The 20,669-nt window shown below is 47.6% G+C and overlaps 1 protein-coding gene across 1 annotated transcript in view; it reads left to right on the top strand.

Moving 5' to 3' along the window:
- The first annotated feature begins 278 nt into the window (after window positions 1-278).
- The window catches only part of CPOX (coproporphyrinogen oxidase), a 20,864-nt gene continuing 473 nt past the window's right edge, over window positions 279-20,669 (top strand). Inside the window, exons 1-7 of the mRNA XM_075335131.1 lie at window positions 279-789; window positions 2,685-2,828; window positions 4,878-4,988; window positions 10,265-10,406; window positions 11,214-11,432; window positions 17,332-17,436; window positions 18,947-20,669. The exon at window positions 18,947-20,669 is cut by the window's right edge and continues 473 nt beyond it. Of these exons, the coding sequence (XP_075191246.1) occupies window positions 378-789; window positions 2,685-2,828; window positions 4,878-4,988; window positions 10,265-10,406; window positions 11,214-11,432; window positions 17,332-17,436; window positions 18,947-19,034 (1,221 nt within the window). The 5' untranslated portion in view covers window positions 279-377 and the 3' untranslated portion in view covers window positions 19,035-20,669. The remainder of the gene's footprint in view (window positions 790-2,684; window positions 2,829-4,877; window positions 4,989-10,264; window positions 10,407-11,213; window positions 11,433-17,331; window positions 17,437-18,946) is intronic.

The raw sequence follows: 20,669 nt of genomic DNA, 5'->3' as shown, positions 1-20,669 counted from the left end.
AATTGTAAGATGCATTTCCTTCTGTCACACTTGTGAAAATGAACGATTTGGGTTCATAACATTTTTATGGGAAGAACTACAATTTTTCGTTTTTTCCGCTTGGATTTAAAGGCATAAAATTCAGCGTTCCCAGCACAGTGCACACAGTTCCAGCGCCCGCAGAGCGCTGTGCAGTCTGCGCAGGCGCACGTGCTACACACTACAGTTCCCAGCAGCCTTCTGATATATAGGCGCTAGATTGGAGGTTGTCCTAGGACTACAGTTCCCGGCATGCCTTGCCTGTGGCCCCGCCCCCTGTGGGAGACGTGCGGAATGTCACTGTACATAATATACATATAGCGCTGTCGCCTGCTGCACGGGACTCGTGTGTCGCAGTGATGTCGCTGCAGGTTGTGCTCCGGGCCGGCCGGGCGGTGCGGGGGAGGCTGCCGCTGTCCTCCATGTGCGGCGGGGCCCGGGCTGTGCACGGCGCTGCTCTCCGCTCCTCTGCTCGCCCGTCTCTGCTGGTGGCTGCGGGCGCCGCGGTGACTGCCGGGCTGGTAGCGGGGTACAGTCACCTGCAGCGGGCGGACATGGCGTCGGTGGAGCGCGGGCAGGACCTGGAGCGGCGCATTGCGGGGTTCATGGCTCCTCCGGTCACTGAGCTGGAGAAGCTGCGGCGGAGCGGGGACGACATGAAGACCCGCATGGAGCTGCTCATCATGGAGACCCAGGCGGAGGTGTGCCGGGCGCTGGAGGCGGCGGACGGGGGAGCGGGCTTCACTGTGGACCGCTGGCAGAGGACGGAGGGTGAGTGACGGGCAGGGGAGGGCTACAGGTGCCAGGCTGCCCCCACCAGGTGCACTACAGGTGCCAGGCTGCCCCCACCAGGTGCACTACAGGTGCCAGGCTGCCCCCCCCCCCAACTGCCGGGTGCACTACAGGTGCCAGGCTGCCCCCACCAGGTGCACTACAGGTGCCAGGCTGCCCCCCCCCAACTGCCGGGTGCACTACAGGTGCCAGGCTGCCCCCCCCAACTGCCGGGTGCACTACAGGTGCCAGGCTGCCCCCCCCAACTGCCGGGTGCACTACAGGTGCCAGGCTGCCCCCCCCCAACTGCCGGGTGCACTACAGGTGCCAGGCTGCCCCCCCCAACTGCCGGGTGCACTACAGGTGCCAGGCTGCCCCCCCCAACTGCCGGGTGCACTACAGGTGCCAGGCTGCCCCCCCCCCACCAGGTGCACTACAGGTGCCAGGCTGCCCCCCCCCCACCAGGTGCACTACAGGTGCCAGGCTGCCCCCCCCCACCAGGTGCACTACAGGTGCCAGGCTGCCCCCCCCCCCACCAGGTGCACTACAGGTGCCAGGCTGCCCCCCCGCCCCCACCAGGTGCACTACAGGTGCCAGGCTGCCCCCCCGCCCCCACCAGGTGCACTACAGGTGCCAGGCTGCCCCCCCGCCCCCACCAGGTGCACTACAGGTGCCAGGCTGCCCCCCCGCCCCCACCAGGTGCACTACAGGTGCCAGGCTGCCCCCCCCACCAGGTGCACTACAGGTGCCAGGCTGCCCCCCCCCACCAGGTGCACTACAGGTGCCAGGCTGACCCCCCCCCCCCCCACAAGGTGCACTACAGGTGCCAGGCTGCCCCCCCCCCCCCCCCACCAGGTGCACTACAGGTGCCAGGCTGCCCCCCCCACCAGGTGCACTACAGGTGCCAGGCTGCCCCCCCCCCCACCAGGTGCACTACAGGTGCCAGGCTGCCCCCCCCCACCAGGTGCACTACAGGTGCCAGGCTGCCCCCCCCCCCACCAGCTGCACTACAGGTGCCAGGCTGCCCCCCCCCCCACCAGCTGCACTACAGGTGCCAGGCTGCCCCCCCCACCAGCTGCACTACAGGTGCCAGGCTGCCCCCCCCCCACCAGCTGCACTACAGGTGCCAGGCTGCCCCCCCCCCCCACCGCCAGGTGCACTACAGGTGCCAGGCTGCCCCCCCCCCCCCACCGCCAGGTGCACTACAGGTGCCAGGCTGCCCCCCCCCCCCCACCGCCAGGTGCACTACAGGTGCCAGGCTGCCCCCCCCCACCGCCAGGTGTACTACAGGTGCCAGGCTGCCCCCCCCACCGCCAGGTGCACTACAGGTGCCAGGCTTCCCCCCCCCCCCACCGCCAGGTGCACTACAGGTGCCAGGCTTCCCCCCCCCCACCTCCAGGTGCACTACAGGTGCCAGGCTGCCCCCCCCCCACCGCCAGGTGCACTACAGGTGCCAGGCTGCCCCCCCCCCACCGCCAGGTGCACTACAGGTGCCAGGCTGCCCACCCCACCGCCAGGTGCACTACAGGTGCCAGGCTTCCCCCCCACCGCCAGGTGCACTACAGGTACCAGGCTGCCCCCCCCACCGCCAGGTGCACTACAGGTGCCAGGCTGCCCCCCTGCCAGGTGCACTACAGGTGCCAGGCAATACCCATATCCACTTGCTGGGCACATTACAAGTGCCAGGGTGTCCCCCTATCACCAAGTACACTGGAGGTACAGGTCCTGATCTCTGTACAGTATTCCGCCCCATAGACCTCCGGTACTGGTCCTCAGTGCGGCTGTGCTCACCATGTGCTGTTCCCCGTTGACACCTGTTACCCACAGGACCAGACCAGGCTCGTAGTGCCGCTCATGCATTCTGTGCCCCCATTACTGTCCTGTTTTCCTTGCAGGCGGTGGAGGAGTCAGCTGTGTCCTCCAGGATGGAAAGGTGTTTGAGAAAGCCGGAGTCAACGTCTCTGTGGTCCACGGCCACCTGTCACCAGAGTCCATTCAGCAGATGAAGAGCCGCGGGAAGGATCTGAAAACCAAAGATGGTAAATGGTGGACGTGTGATATCCTGATGTCCCTCACTGTCCTGTGTGTGTATAAAATATATATTTCCAATACATATTTGCCTCCAATGCAAATACTCGAATTGCTCCTTAACCATCTCATGTTCCTCGTAAGACCCTACATGCTACCACAATACCACCCTTACTCTGAAACTTACTGGTCAAATACGTTTACCTTACACCTGCGTAGAGTTGGACATTCACCCACCTACCACATTATGGGGCTTCACGTTCACGCTTGGCTGTCGCTTGCTATCCAGTTTTACAGGAGTCTGGACCGTTCGGAAGTGAATGGAGAGACCTACACTTGTGTCTTTCTGTACATTCACGACTTTGCTCCTAGAGATGGGTGTGGGACTTGCGTCTTTCAGACCTTCATGGCATCCAGAAGATGCCCCATAAATGTCTGGGATAGGATGCCACTTATTTCCAGAGGAGGCCACATGTGAACGTTTACTCTACTTTTCATCTGTAGAAGCAGTGAAGTGCCAGCTCCATGTGTCGTGTACTCTATTATACAAGGTGACCACATGGACACTTATCTGCTGTAATCTTGGAACACAGTAGTCTATTTTTCCCTTGATTTGGTGTATGGTTTAGATTGCCGTAAATATGATTGGTGCTAAACTAGTCTTGTGTAAAGTGAGCACTAATGGGCCAACAGATCCCCACTCCACAATTCCTGATACATGTGACGTCACAAGCCCAGCCCACCTCCCCATAGGACAGTGTCCCCCCAACTCCAGTCCTCAAGATCCACCAACACTGTATTTCAGGATTTTCTTCGTATTGCACAGGTGATGTTTCCACACCTGTGCAATACTAAGGAAGTCCTGAAAACATGCAATGTTGGTGACTCTTGAGGACTGGAGTTGGAACACTGCCATAGAGAATTGAGCAGAACTGGATTGCACCCTTTAAGTGAACCTGTCAGGTTCCAGATGCACCCAGGACCACGAGCAGTTCTGGATGCATATTAGTAATTCCTGCCAAGCAGTCCCTGTATACACTAGCTAAATAGATCTTTAGAAAAAGTATTTCTCAAGATCGTTTATTATATGCTAATGAGGCCAGGGACTAGTCACAAGTGTGTTACTTCCTTTGGCTAGTTGGGCCCCTTAACATGTCAGCACACCCTGTGGGTGTACTAACATGCTAGTGAATACACAGTGACGCCGCACACACCTCACTCATAATGGTGGTTGGTGGAGGATGGATGCGCTCTGCGCATGATTTGGAGTCCTCAGCAATTACCCCACTGTACCTCACTAAAGCCGGGAAGTGTGCATCCAGCATCAGTTTAGTGTGCATGATTGGAAGTCTTGGGGACTCTGGATCATGCGCAGTGCGCATCCATCCTCCGCCAATCACTATCATGAGTGAGATATGTGCGGTGTCACTGTGTATTCACTAGCATGTTAGTACGCCCACAGGGGTGTGCTGACATGTTAAGGGGGCTAACTAGCCAGAGAAACTCACGCCCTAGTGACTAGCCTCATTAGCATATTGTAAATGATCCTTGGAAATACTTTTTTATAAAGATCCTTTTATCTATGCTACTAGATACAGGGACGGTTAGGCAGAGATTAGCAATATGCACCCAGAGCTGCTCGTGGTCCTGGTGCATATTACACCTGACAGGTTCCCTTTGTGTCAAAAGTTCTGTAACATGTGCTGACAATAATGTGAACATGTGAGATAACATGAAAAGAATATAGTCTATGTTGTATTGTCCATTGTAGTAGTAGTATTATGAAAATATATATAAAATGTGTATTTATTTATTTATTTTTTTAAATCATTCTTTTACATATTTGCACATTTTTAAAGGCGTCATGGATGTGTGTATGAAGTGACGTCCTCTTTATGCTTTCACTATAGAGGCATGGGCCGTCCGTCAGAGTATCTCAATGTTGACTGCTGAACTATGAGCGTGCCGCCCACTCTCCTCAGCGCACTTTGTAACGCTCATAGTTAATGTTTGGCTCTGATGTAAAGAAACTGCTTTTTTTTTTCCTCTTTCCCCTGTAGGAAAACTGCCTTTCTGTGCTATGGGAGTGAGTTCTGTCATCCACCCCAAGAATCCGCACGTCCCAACCATTCACTTTAACTACAGATACTTTGAAATTGAGGATGCAGATGGTAAGTATGACGAAAATTTGATGTTTTGGTGGGTTTTTTTTGTTACTGTCCTTTTTATAACATCACTGGCTGAAGTCCTCTATCACTTCTACAATACAGTGAAATCCCTCCACTATGACCTAATAGTTCCTGACTGATCAGACCTTACTTATCATAGATAAGCATTGGTCTCCTGCGTTCAGGGGTGAAGGAGATTGCGGTGGAGTCGCTGAGGGAGCCCCACAGCTTTGTCAAACAGTCAGTATTGATCACAATGTCTAAGGGTACCTTCACACTTAGCGATGCAGCAGCGATCCGACCAGCGATCTGACCTGGTCAGGATCGCTGCTGCATCGCTACATGGTCGCTGGTGAGCTGTCAAACAGGCAGATCTCACCAGCGACCAGTGAACAGCCCCCAGCCAGCAGCGACGTGCAAGCGACGCTGCGCTTGCACGGAGCCGCCGTCTGGAAGCTGCGGAGACTGGTAACTAAGGTAAACATCGGGTATGGTTACCCGATGTTTACATTAGTTACCAGCGCACACCGCTTAGCTGTGTGTGCAGGGAGCAGGGAGCCGCGCACACTGAGCGCTGGCTCCTTGCTCTCCTAGCTACAGTACACATCGGGTTAATTAACCCGATGTATAATGCAGCTACATGTGCAGAGAGCAGGGAGCCGCGCACACTGCTTAGCGCTGGCTCCTTGCTCTCCTAGCTGCTGTACACATCGGGTTAATTAACCTGATGTGTACTGCAGCTACATGTGCAGAGAGCCGGAGCCGGCAGCACAGGCAGCGTGAGAGCTGCAGAGGCTGGTAACTAAGGTAAATATCGGGTAACCACCTTGGTTACCCGATGTTTATCTTGGTTACAAGCTTACCTCAGCTGTCAGACGCCGGCTCCTGCTCCCTGCTCGCTTCATTTGTCGCTCTCTCGCTGTCACACACAGCGATCTGTGTGTCACAGCGGGAGAGCGCCTTTGAAGAAAACGAACCAGGGCTGTGTGTAACGAGCAGCGATCTCGCAGCAGGGGCCAGATCGCTGCTTAGTGTCACACACAGCGAGATCGCTAATGAGGTCACTGCTGCGTCACAAAAAGCGTGACTCAGCAGCGATCTCGGCAGTGAGCTTGCTGTGTGTGAAGCACCCCTAAGGCGTTATAAGATTAGAGATCGATACCTTTACGATCTTCACAAGTGCCACCATAAAGTGAACACCTGAAGTTATAACCCAGATCTATGCAACAAATTTACCAAAGGGAATCTGTTATGTTAAAAATATCTAATCTGCAGATAGGATGTTATGTTAGGGGCCGATCAGACTGATGTACGGTCTTGTGGGTAAAGCTTCAGTATCGCTTTTATTAAATGAAATCCCTGCTGTTTGTATGTATAGGAGTCCAGTGGGCGGGCCTACTAGTGATGAACAGTCCTTTCTGTATGACTCCATTCCCATATAGCCGCCAATCACTATTGGGCCCGCCCACTGGACTTGTATACAAATGCCAGAGATTTCAATGAATACAATGTTACACTGAATTTTTTTCCAACAAACCTATATATCTTTGAGCTCCGCTTCTCCTTCTCTGTATCATGCTGTCCACAGATCATGCGGAATGTAGAATGTGACAATTCCCTTCAAAGGGAAAAAAAAGTTCCCCGAAGAATGAACATGTTACTAGTATCAGCTTCACGGCTTCTAAACCCTGAAGCGGTTAAGAGATGAGAAAAGATTGAACATGTGTACAGCAATGTCATTTTTATATTGCTGTGCATTGTTTTTTGTGGTGTTTTTTTTGTGGTGTTGGCGGTTTTGCTGCAAACGTTCAAGTGGTTATCTGGAAGTTACTTTGAGAGTGCTACAAAGCCACTTCCCAAAAGATTTCACCTGAAACCTAACCTTAGCGGGTGCTTTCACTTCCTGATTTGCTGCATTAAATGACCTCTGATTGGCCTCATGTTTGGAGGTCATTTGATAGCCTATTTTGACAGGCAGAGAACAATTGATAGTAGATGGATCTGTGCGTAGTTTCTTCATCACCTGTTTGTGAAGGACGGTGTGCTACATTTTTAAGCGGGCTTAAGGAGGCTTTACACGCAATGACATCGCTAATGAGACATTGTTGGGGTCATGGAATTTGTGACGCACATCCGGCCTCATTAGCAGCGACGTTGCGTGTGAAACACACGAACGACCGTTAACGATCAAAATTACTCAACTGATCGTTGACGCGTCGTTCAAATCCCAAATATCGTTGCTGTTGCAGGACGCAGGTTGGTTGTCGTTCCTGCGGCAGCACACATCGCTTTGTGTGAAACCGCAGGAACGACAAAAAACACCGTACCTGCATCCTCCGGCAACGAGGTGGGTGTGTCTTACCTTCGGCTGCTCTCCGCCCTTCCGCTTCTATTGGACGGCTGCCATGTGACGCCGCACAAAGCGCCCCCTTAGAAAGGAGGCAGTTCGCCGGTCACAGCGACGTCACTAGGAAGGTAAGTCCGTGTGACAGGGACTAGTGATGTTGTGCGCCACGGGCAGCGATTTTTGCCTGTGACGTACAAACAACGGGGGCGGGTGCTTTCACCAGCGACATCGCTAGCGATGTCACTGCGTGTAAAGAGGCCATTAGGCTTGGTGCACAGATGCAGTGTGTACCCAGGCTACTTATCAGGAGCTTTTCCTAACTTGTACTGTAATGTGCTCATACACAATCATTAACAAGATGGAGGCCAAAACTGTTCTCTCCACCTCTGTCTGATATTTTGCTGCTTACTTTTTGTTTTCCTGAATCGGAAAGTGCAGCAAATTGCATTTTCCTATACAGAAGGGTGCTGCAAAAAAATGTATTTCATGAACTAAAAGTTTCTGAACAGTGGGACTCCATGGTGAACGGAGCCTCCACATCCATCCGAACAGTGGCTATTTGGTGTGTACCCAACAGTGCGACTATGGGTGCAAGCATAGTGTGGACCGAGCCTGAAAGGCCATCTGTCAGTAGGACCAGCCCTTCTAAGCCGTCTATACAGGCATGTAGGTCATAGGAAGCTGAATAAATGATACTTTGATATATGCGATCTGATGTCTTATTCCAGAGAAATCCATGTTTGTCTTGACATGTAAATGAGCTATTTAAAATCTATGGGCTGGACACTGATCTCTCCGATAATTTGGCTCCAGAGCTTAATGTAAAAGAAAGGGGGCGATACCAGTGTGAGGCATGTAGATCAGGACAGCAGACTGTCAGTCATTACATGTCTCACACTGGTAATGTCCCTTTCATTTATAATAGATCTCTCAGAGAATCTGCCTACAGAGCTTGTCTGGTCCATAGATCTTAACTGCTCGATTTACATATAAGAAAAAAAAAATGTGGATTTCTCTGGAATAAAACATTGGATCACAGATATCAAAGTACGAATTTATTCAGCTTCCTATGACTTACAGTGCTGGCCAAAAGTATTGGCACCCCTGCAATTCTGTCAGAGAATGCTCAGTTTCTTCCTGAAAATGATTGCAATCACAAATTTTTGATAATAATCAATGAAGAAAAAAAAAATTGTCAAAAAGCCAAATTGGATATAATTCCACACCAAACATAAAAAGGGGTGGACAAAAGTATTGGCACTGTTTGAAAAATCATGTAATGCTTCTCTAATTTGTGTAATTAACAGCACCTGTAACTTACCTGTGGCACCTAACAGGTGTTGGCAATAACTAAATCCCACTTGCAGCCAGTTGACATGGATTAAAGTTGACTCAACCTCTGTCCTGTGTCCTTGTGTGTACCACATTGATCATGGAGAAAAGAAAGAAGACCAAAGAATTGTCTGAGGACTTGAGAATCCAAATTGTGAGGAAGCATGAGCAATCTCAAGGCTACAAGTCTATCTCCAAAGACCTGAAAGTTCCTGTGTCTACGGTGCGCAGTGTCAAGAAGTTTAAAGCCCATGGCACTGTGGCTAACCTCCCTAGATGTTGAAGGAAAAGAAAAATTGACGATAGATTAAAATGCAAGATTGTGCGGATGGTGGATAAAGAACCTCGACTAACATCCAAACAAGTTCAAGCTGCCCTGCAGTCCGAGGGTACAACAGTGTCAACCCGTACTATCCGTCGGCGTCTGAATGAAAAGGGACTGTATGGTAGGATACCCAGGAAGACCCCACTTCTTACCCCGTGACATAAAAAAGCCAGGCTGGAGTTTACCAAAACTTACCTGAGAGCCTAAAACGTTTTGGAAGAATGTTCTCTCAGATGAGACAAAAGTAGAGCTTTTTGGCAAAAGCCATCAACAGAGTTTACAGGGAAAAAAGGCATTCAAAGAAAAGAACACGGTCCCTACAGTCAAACATGGCGGAGGTTCCCTGATGTTTTGGGGTTGCTTTGCTGCCTCTGGCACTGGACTGCTTGACCGTGTGCATGGCATTATGAAGTCTGAAGACTACCAACAAATTTTGCAGCATAATGTAGGGCCCAGTGTGAGAAAGCTGGGTCTCCCTCAGAGGTCATGGGTCTTCCAGCAGGACAATAACCCAAAACACACTTAAAAAAGCACTAGAAAATGGTTTGAGAGAAAGCACCGGAGACTACTAAAGTGGCCAGCAATGAGTCCAGACCTGAACCCCATAGAACACCTGTGGAGAGATCTCAAAATGGCAGTTTGGAGAAGACACCCTTCAAATTTCAGGGACCTGGAGCAGTTTGCCAAAGAAGAATGGTCTCAAATTCCAGCAGAGCATTGTAAGAAACGCACTGATGGCTACCAGAAGCGGTTGTTCGCAGTTATATTGGCTAAAGGTTGTGCAACCAAGTATTAGGCTAAGGGTGCCAATACTTTTGTCTGGCCCATTTTTGGAGTTTTGTGTGAAATGATCAATGATTTGATTTTTGTTTCATTCTCTTGTGTTTTTTTTTTGTTTTTTTTTTTTCATTGCAAGCAAAATAAATGAAGATAATAATACCAAAGAATGTGTGATTGCAATCATTTTCAGGAAGAAACTGAGTATTATCTGACAGAATTGCAGGGGTGCCAATACTTTTGGCCAGCACTGTACATGCTCATATCCAGAGCTTAGGAGGGTTGATCCTACAGATAAATGCCCTTTAAAGATTATTGGCAGGCAATTTACACATGTCCGATCATTGAGTAACGTACGTTTTTAGGTGGGCTAGTTCACGATAATGGCCCAGTGTAAATGCAAGTGAACACCCTATCAGATGCACTGAACTGTTTGTCTTCATGTTAATGTCTGATGTTTCCTTGACTCTTGTGACAGTGTTTACTTTCTTGCCTTAGGTAAGAAGCAGTGGTGGTTCGGCGGTGGTACAGACCTGACTCCAACATATCTGAACCAGGAGGATGTGGTACATTTCCATCAGACCCTGAAGGAGGCATGTGATAAACATAGTCCGGGGTTCTACCCAAAGTTCAAGAAGTGGTAGGTGGGCTCACCCTTATAGCCAAGTATTTCATGTCTGGTCACATGGCTGCTGATGGCTTTATTCCACTCTCTCTGACATGGATGAGTTGGGCAAAGATGTTGTTGGGTCACTTCTCTGCCTTCCTATATAAAAAAATATATTGCAATGTGAATGCTCTTGGCATTGTGAAACCTGAAGCCTTCATCAGGATTTCACATACAGAATGTAGGAAGGTGTCCTCCTTTTCATGATAACGGCCGTCTTCTAACCACGGCCGCCTGTACAGGGAGATAACGCCTGTTAGTCACCCTGGGCCTGTGATAATGAGGGCGGGGAGCTCCATGGTAAGAGGAGTCGGACCCCCTGGTATCATGTAACGCCCTGATCATGTACGAGCAGCCTTAACGCTGACCCCACCGGGCTGCAGGGGGGGCATGGTTACCACACCAAACGAGGGTTACTTTCAGAAACTTTTTGAAGTTTATTGATCGTAAAATGAATTGGCTGTACTGAATTGACACAGAAGCTAAGGCTTCATTCAGACATTTATTTTTATTATATAATTATATTTTCTTTTTGTCTGGGGGAGCCAAAATGATGTTGAATGGCACAACTGCTGTGTTCCTGTGACTGACATCGGCCACTCATCCTCTAATCTTCTGACCCTGAGATGCAGTGTTCCTGTAGCCTATTCTTGATATAACTGTAATTGGTGACTTTACGGGATTAGTGTCAGTAATTTGCGGTGTGAGATCGCAGTACTACAACACGCAGGGTTTATCACTTCTCTTCGGCCTCCATTAAATTACTATTTGTCTTTTCAGGTGTGACGATTACTTCTTCATCAAGCATCGCGGTGAACGCAGAGGGGTCGGGGGCATTTTCTTTGATGATTTGGACTCCTCGTCAAGAGATGAACTTTTCCAGTTTGTGAAGAGTTGTGCGCAGGCCGTGGTGCCGTGTTATGTCCCCATCGTGAACAAGCACAAGAATGACGCCTTCAGCCCAGAGGAAAAAATGTGGCAGCAGCTGCGAAGAGGACGGTGAGCAACACATTAGTAGGGACCTGTCTCCACATAAGAAGTACATTTATTTATTATATATATATATATATATATATATATATATATATATATATATATATATATATATATATATATATATTATATATTATATTTTTTTTTTTTTTTTTTTTATATATATATATTCCTGCTCCCTTGAGAATTTCATTTTTTTTATTTATTTTTTTCTAAAATCTACCATCTGCTTACAGAGATGAGCCTTTCTATTTAGTGGTGGTTTATAATATATTTTGTATATTTTCCAAGGGGGTGGTGTGCACAAGGTCATACTGCAGAGCAGCTTAAAGACACCCCCAAAGAACCCTAGAACACACGCCCTTTTTGCCCCTTTGGAAAAGACACTAAATTTAAAAGGCCCATATCTCTGGAACCATATGGTGGATTTAAAAAAACAAACAGAAGATGGAATAATCAGAGGAGCAGCGGGAATAAAGTAAGATCAGACTGTGGATGTTTTGATCTGGCGGTAGATCCCATTTAACCCCTTCAGCCCCTGAGCACTTTCCGTTTTTGTTTTTTGCTCTCCTTCTTCCGAGAGGCGTAACTTTTTTTTATTTTTCCATCAATCTTGCCATATGAGGGCTTGTTTTTTGCGGGACAAGTTGTACTTTTAAATGAAACCATGAATTTTACCATATAGTGTACTGGAAAATGGCAAACAAATTCCAAGTGCGGAAAAATTGCAAAAAAAAGTGTGATCGTACAATAGTTTTTGGGATATTTTATTCACTGTGTTCACTATATGGTAAAACTGAGGTATCTATGTGATGCCTCAGGTCGGTGCGAGTTTGTAGACACCAAACATGTATAGGTTTACTTGTATCTAAGGGGTTAAAAAAAATTCACAAGCTTGTCCAAAAAACGTGGCGCACGTTTTGCGCCATATTCCAAAACCCGTAGCGTTCTCATTTTTCAGGATCTGAGGCTCAGTGATGGCTTATTTTTTGTCTCGACCTGACGTTTTTAACAGTACCTTTTTTGCGCAGATGCTACGTTTTGATCGCCTGTTATTGCATTTTGCGCAAAATTTGCGGCGACCAAAAAACGTAATTTTGGCGTTTGGAATTTTTTTGCCGCTACGCCGTTTACTGATCAGATTCATTGATTTTATATTTTGATCGGGCATTTCTGAACGTGGCGATACCAAATATGTGTGTTTTTTATTTTTAACCCTTTAATTTTCAATGGAGTGAAAGGGGGGTGATTTGAACTTTTTAGGTTTTTGGTTTTTTTTTAATTTTTTTATTATTTTACTAGTCCCCCTAGGGGGCTATAGTGCACAGTGATCGGATTGCTGATCGCTATCTGCAGATCTCAGCTACAGAGCTGAGAACTGCAGATTTGCTGCTTCACTTTCAATGCCGGCTGTATTCCGGCATTGAGAGGAAGTGAGTCATGTTAGCTACAGGCGTCATCACCTGACCCTGTGCTACCATGACAACCGCCGAAAGTCACGTGATCATGTCACGTGACTTCCGGTGGGGGCGGGGTAAGTCACTGTCATGGCGGCGCCCATATACATATCGCTGCCAGATTTTGGCAGCGAAATGTAAGGGGTTAATGGCCGCGGGTGGAAGCGATTCCACCCGCGGCTAGCAGGCACACATGTCAGCTGTTGATAACAGCTGATATGTGCGCGGATCGCGGCCGCCTGCAGGGGGCGGGGCTTACCGGCACACGATCCATGACGTACCCAGTACGTCATGGGTCGTTAAGGGGTTAAAGGGTTTAGCCTTTATAAGACACACCCCAAATTTGGAAGGAAAAAAAATATGGGGTCCGTTTTATAATCTGGGGGTGTCTTACCAGGAAGAGGGGCAGCAGGGGTCACAGGAGGCAGCAGGGGCAGTACTGGAGTACTGCAAGTGGTATAGAGGGGGGCCCCGATACTCACTGCGGGTGCTGCTCTGTGCGGGGCTGGCGACGCCGCTCTGCTCTGTGCGGGGCTGGCGACGCCGCTCTGCTCTGTGCGGGGCTGGCGACGCCGCTCTGCTCTGTGCGGGGCTGGCGACGCCGCTCTGCTCTGTGCGGGGCTGGCGACGCCGCTCTGCTCTGTGCGGGGCTGGCGACGCCGCTCTGCTCTGTGCGGGGCTGGCGACGCCGCTCTGCTCTGTGCGGGGCCGGCGACGCCGCTCTGCTCTGTGCGAGGCCGGCGACGCCGCTCTGCTCTGTGCGGGGCCGGCGATGGAGCGGTCGAGCTCCGAGCAGAACGGAGGAGCCGAGCACAGAACGGAGCGGCTCCACACAAAACAGAGCGGCACTGCCCGATGCACAGAACAGCATCGCACAGACCAGCAGCACAGTGCATTGCTCGGAGCATCTCCCTGCCTCCTTTGACCCCTCTGCACAACCACCCGGTAAGCTACATTTGGATTTTAAGACGCACCCCATATTTTCCTCACAAAGTTTTGGGAGGGAAAAGTGTGTCTTATAATCCGAAAAATACGGTATGTGTTTTGTCTGCAGTTTGTTTTCACATTGAAGTTGTTACTATTAAAAGTGGCTTTCAATGTAAGGTTTGCGACAACCATTTATCAAAAAATAGCATTGCACTTGATTGACATTTCAGCTCTGCTGGGAAAAGGGCTTACAATCACTGACCACTTTTGCACTGTGAGTGACAAGACCACATTCAGAATCATTACTTGTGATGCAGCAGCGCGTCCTTTGACCTTCAGTAATAAAAACCTCTAGATACGCTCACCAGACAATAAGGAGAGACGGGTGTGTGATTTCTTTCTAAACCTCTAACAGGGATTTAATTTGATAGAAGTTGAGTTTTCTAAAGTGGTCTCCCGTCTGATCTGCCATTGGGCGACAAAGTCCAGACTAATCTGTATGTTAACACTAGAGGGTGCTCGGATACAATACTACAAATGAGTTCTCTGCGATTTCAGTGGAAGATTTTGGCTTATGTGCTATATCTAAATGCCTGACTTGATATATGCATATATGCAAATGGACTATTTAGAAGCTTCACCTTACAATGTTAGTATATACACAAACATACTATCTAAAGTCTTCACCTTTACAGCAATAGTATATACACTACGTCCAAAAAGTTAGGGATATTTTGGCTTTTGAGTAAAAGTTATGGAAAACTTAAAGTTCACGCTACAGTGATATTTTATCATGAAAGTAGAATTTTTAGGTAGAAGTATGTAAGGTCTCAATAACTTGTCATATGGCCTCGAGCATAAATTACAGCTTCACAGTAGCATCTCCTGCTGTTCACAAGTGGAGTTATTGTCTGCTAAGGCATGGCACCCCACTATTCTAGAAGAGGGGAGGGGGGGGGGGGGCACTAGCCTCTACACTGCAACTCCGCTGATGCCTTAGGATTTCTATGGTATTCAGGACTGGAGAAAAAGTGCAGGCCACTCCATTTGCGGTCACCATTCTCCAGCAGCCGTTCCCTAATTGAGCAACCTCTATGAGCTGGAGCATTGTTTTCCATAAAGATGAAATTAGACGAACGTTGTTCATGCAGAGGCACAATGACTGGATTAATGATGTTATTCCAGTAGTAGGGGCTGTCACTGTACCATTCACAAAGTGGATTGCCATTCTGTATTGACTATGGCTGAGCAGATCTGGACTGTAAATGTCCGGATCCACGCGGTTTCAACGCTCTGGGTGCCGGACCCGGGCGCGGGATTCCGGGTGCACGATCTGGATTCGGCAATTAAAGTAAAAATAAAGAAAAGAAGAAATAAGCGTTTCATACTTACCGAGACTGTGTCATGGCGGCACACTGCTTCCGGGTCGCGCATTCACTTCCTGTACTGTCCATCACATACACACAGCTTTCCGTGTTTTTCCCCGTCCTCTCGTCTGTGATTGATTGATTGCCTGTGACAGTCTCTGCTGTGGTCATCGCTCATTGTGGCTCAGTCATCGGCTACACTCAGAGCTGGCAGTCTTCTCTATGGCTGCTAGCTCTGAGATGTAGCAGAGCTGGATGTGTCGTCGTGGGACTTCGTGTTGATTACGCCGGACCTGGAGGGCTGTGTTTGGGCTTAATAAAGAGGTGAAGGAGGGTGTGTTTTGTACTTTAATCCAAATAAAGGATTTTTCTCTGTCTGTGATTTACACTTACAGGTTTGTGATGCAGGTATCTCATAGACGCCTGTGCCATCACAAATATAAGGCTTAGTAGCAGTTGTGCGCTGCTATTAACTCCTGTTATTACCCCGATTGGCACCGCACCAGGCCAACGGGAAGGGCCGGTATGGCACTGGGATTGTCACATCTAATAGATGCGGCAATACTGGGCGGCTGTAGGCTGAGAATATACCAGCCAACAGCCGGCGTCATCTTGGCTGGGGATGAAAATAAGGGGGGACCGCACATTGTTTTTTTTTTTTTTTTTTAAATTATATAAAAAAAAAAAGCCGGAGTCACACTTGCGAGGGATACACTAACTCCCCCCCCACCGGCCGTCCTGCCACCTCTGATTGGTTGCACTCAGGGTGGGGGTGCATCTAGCTGCAACCAATTACACGCACGAGTGGGCGGGGAAAACAATGCATATTGAATTGTGAACTCCAGAGGGAAAAAGCGTGACCTGGAAGGAGTGTGCCGTCATGACTGCGCCTCGGTGAATAATATATGCCGCGCTCGCTCCTACCCCCCCCCCCCCCCAATCCCCTCCAGAAACGTTTTTAATCTCCGGATTCCGGTCCCCATTGACTTTTATATGGGCACCGGATTCCGGAGCGGATCGGACTCTTTAAAAAAAAAAAAAAAAAAAAAAAAATCTGGCAGTGATCCGCCGTTCCCAGTTTTTTGGGAGTTCGATCAGTTCTAGTATTGACTAGACACACCTGCCCACACTAATACCACAACTTCAAAGGGCTCATCTGGTGACAACAGTGGCTGATCCATAGCGCCCTTCTTCATGTCTCCAACATTATTGGCGGTCATTATTTCTGCTCAGCATGAATTGACTTTCTTCAGTGAACAGCACTGAGGACCACTAGTCCCTTGTCTATAATGACTGTACACCTGGCAGTGTAGGCAGGTACCCTTGCAGGTCGTCCAGCACTCAGACGTTTTCAAATGGTTTGATTTGACACTTGTGTGCCTCTCACCTCTCTTAAATGTGCCTGGAGTTGCGTGCCATTCATCATCTTGTCCCGAAGGACGTCCACTCCTGTGCCTTTTTGTGACTTTTCCAGTCTCTCTGTATGTCTGTACAACCTGCTAGTGACACTCTCTAAACTCCGTATCCACTTCCATCTGAAGACCTCCTGCTTGAAGCCTCACAGTGGCAAAGTACTCAATTGTCAGGTGTCATCTTTGTCTCATAATGTCAAAATGGGAACAGCATGATGTGGAGGACTGATTAAATATCAATTCTAATTGAAGCCCAAAATTTATTGGCTTTTTTTTTTTTTTTTTTTTTTTTAAATCAATTTTTCAATTGCGCTCCTTGTTAGAGAGCAGCACGTTGTGCAAGAAGTACTGAAACTTTAAACAGTTGGATATGTGCATTCAGGAGTTTAGAGACGGTCACAGTAATTTCACCGGAAAACGTTGGAGTGCATTTTTGGATCCTGAAATTTCATCCGAAAGCCAAATCTCCCTAATTTTCTGTGTAGTGTATGTTAAGCTCCAGATTTGCTCCTTTTTATTCCATTTTGAGAAGAATGGCTGATTTTAAATGATTCATTTTGGGCTTGTCAGGACATTCAATTTTATTTTATTTATTTTTTTTTTTTTTAAATCTCATTTTCTGTCATCCATAACATTCCTTTTGGAAGATGCTGAAAAATATACATCACATCACTGACTTCTTAGCTTATTTTTGATCTACAGTAATGTTTTACTAACAGCCATTTTGTTTTCTCAATCCCAGATATGTGGAGTTTAACCTGGTTTATGACAGAGGTACCAAATTTGGGCTTGCAACCCCCGGCTCAAGGATTGAGAGCATCCTTATGTCGCTGCCACTCACTGCCAGGTAGGTATTTATTACTGTCTGTGTCTCTTTAGTAAGTCAAAGGTCTGTGGAGCATCTGCTAGCCTCTGCATACTTCCCAGGGAAAATGTAGGATTTAACTGTGTTGAGCGCCTTTGCTGGCTGCCGGCAGTGTTTTCTCAGGCTGGTCTGCCCGAAATCAGTGTTTTGTTTTTTGTTTTTTTTTTGTTTTTGTTTTGTTTTTTTGTCTTCCTGGTCTATTAGGCATTGCTTTCACCTAGCCAGATCCTACTCCACACTGAAGGGCAACACCCCGAAACAGCTATCTGTGGATGGATACCTGGCCTTGGTATTTCCCTTGTCATATCTTTAAACTCATCAGAGTTGGATATTGACTAAAAGGGCCACTTAATACGGTGGTTATGGTGGTCTCCTTAAAAAGAGCCACTCCTTGGCTAGGTCCTTCCCGGAGGGATATCTGGCTGGTTTCTGTGTCGTGACTCCTAACAGAGGCTCCACAGACCTTTTTTGATTTGCACACTTCCTAGGAGGCAATGCACCTAGGATTTCACGGTGTTGAGCGCCCTCGCTGGCTGCCTGCAATGTTTTCTCTGGCTTTCTTCCTCATTCTTGATAGCCAGCTCGGGTAAAGCAGATGGCCGCAGCCTGCAGATCACAGCTGTCAGCTTCACCTTGGCTGGTAATCCAAAACTGAGGACACCCCAGGCTGGCGTGTGTGGTTTGTTTTTGTTTTTTTTATTCATTATAATGATATAAATGATGAATTGGGCCTTATGTACATTTTGGTGTGTGAACTCCCATCTCAATTGACCCCTAAACTGTAATACCGTGACTGCATGAGTATTCTGTGGGGTTGTTTTGTTTTTTTGAGGGGGTTTTTGAGAGCGAATTCTTAAAGTGTAACCGTCATTTTAAATTTTTATTTCATAAATCAATGGAACACATGAAGATAAGCAACTTTGTAAAAATTCTTATCAGACTAATCTGCTTCCTTCTCTGCCAGAATTGATCAGTCATTATCAACATTCTCAGGTACAAATCTGTATTCAGTAAAGACTTTCCCATTACTGAGATAGGAGATGGCAGTTAGTGCTGATGAGATTCTATGATGCTGATGGGAGGGAGGAGCTAGGGGCAGAGCTCCGCCCTCTCATTCTTTTATTTGTATAGGTACTCATCCGCACCAACTGCCATCTCGTCTCAGTAATAGGAAAGTCTTCACTGAATACAGATTTTACCTCAGAATTGATAGTTTTGATAATGACTGAGCAATTCTGGCAGAGAGGGAAGCAGATTTCTCTGATAAGATATATATCACAGAGTTGCTTATCTTCATGTGTACTATTGATTTATGAAATAAAGTGTCATCGTCGTTTTAATTTTTAAGCCACTTTTGTTTAAAAAAAAAAAAAATATTTAACTTTTAGAATTCTATTTTTTTTTTTTTTTATTTTTTTTTATGTCTTTAGGTAAAATGAATTGACCCATAGGACGGACTTGTAACTTGTCTCTTTTTGCTTTTCTTCCTCAGATGGGAATATATGCACGTTCCTCCTCCAGAGTCTCGCGAGGCTGAGATCCTCCAAATTCTGCGGGAACCCAAAGACTGGGTGCATTAATTGTCCCGGAGACGTCATACACAATGCCATAACTGGAAGAAGGAATCAAGGAGTCTTGTCATGAGAAGTCTTGTCTTTCTTCCTGTCCATGTGCCTTACCTGTTTAGTGCATTTCTTCTTTTGCTGCTGGACTTGAGTTTGTCCAGGATTCCTCCATGATCTGGACCTCATGGGAAATACTTGATCTGTGATGATGATTTTTATATTTAGATCGCCTCTTCTGTGTGACTTGTTTATATACGTGATCATTGCAGAATTTTCTTGTGGATCTCCAGCTGTTTGGAAACTCCAATCCCCAGTGTAGTCTGTAAGCCGAAGTTCTAAAACATCTGGAGAGCCATCAGTTGGTGACCCCTACACTATAAATTATAGGGGTTCTACAACATCTGGAGAGCCATCAGTTGGTGACCCCTACACTATAAATTATAGGGGTTCTACAACATCTGGAGAGCCATCAGTTGGTGACCCCTACACTATAAATTATAGGGGTTCTACAACATCTGGAGAGCCATCAGTTGGTGACCCCTACACTATAAATTATAGGGGTTCTACAACATCTGGAGAGCCATCAGTTGGTGACCCCTACACTATAAATTATAGGGGTTCTACAACATCTGGAGAGCCATCAGTTGGTGACCCCTACACTATAAATTATAGGGGTTCTACAACATCTGGAGAGCCATCAGTTGGTGACCCCTACACTATAAATTATAGGGGTTCTACAACATCTGGAGAGCCATCAGTTGGTGACCCCTACACTATAAATTATAGGGGTTCTACAACATCTGGAGAGCCATCAGTTGGTCACCACTAGACTATTACTATAGGGCCTCTGCCAATATGTTTAGCTATTTGGTAGTTTGATTTTGTAAAAATAACAATCTTAGTCTTACTGTTCACCTTTGTGGATCCAGCACAAGCCGCTCCATGGTCTGCACTGGATGTGATGACAACGTGGTTCAATAAGCCATAGAACGTGGCAGTTTGTGACAAATACGGTGATTTGAACCGCGTGTCATCACAAAAGGATCTTTGAAACTCCATTCAAAACACCTTACTGCTGCAGCCTGTCACAAGCCACAGGGATCTTATGGCTGGTTGAATAGCACAGCCATCACTTCAGGAGATTGAGCTTCCTTAGCTGGATGCAGGATGGCATGTATGATTTATTTTTACAGGATCCAACTACCAGATACAGAGCGCCCTTTGCATAGACAATCCCTTTAATTTTATATTCAGATGGAACATATGAGTATATTGCGGATATTATCGAGAGCAGTGGGGGAACAACATTACAAAGGATTGTACTTTGTATCTTCAAAGAAATAACTTGGATGTACAGATGAAGTAGGTTAAAGTGCAGTAAATTGTATGGTAAAGTCTGAGCTGATGTTACAAGGCCTTTAACCCCTTCACTACCATGGATGGATATATCAGTCATGGAGCGTGTCCCGTTAAGCCCCGCCCCCTGCCACGGGCAGGCGGCGGTCGGCACACATCAGCTGTTTTCAACAGCTGACATGTGTGCCTGCATGTTGCGAGTGGAATCGCTTCCACTCGCAACATTTAACCCCTTAAATCTCGCTGCCAAAGTCTGGCAGCGAGATCTATATGCGCGCAGCCATGATTTCTACT

Source organism: Anomaloglossus baeobatrachus, chromosome 2 (assembly GCF_048569485.1).
Source record: "Anomaloglossus baeobatrachus isolate aAnoBae1 chromosome 2, aAnoBae1.hap1, whole genome shotgun sequence".
NCBI classification, from domain to species: domain Eukaryota; kingdom Metazoa; phylum Chordata; class Amphibia; order Anura; family Aromobatidae; genus Anomaloglossus; species Anomaloglossus baeobatrachus.
Note: the sequence above shows the minus strand (reverse complement) of the source record. Positions and strands in the feature narration are given on the sequence as shown.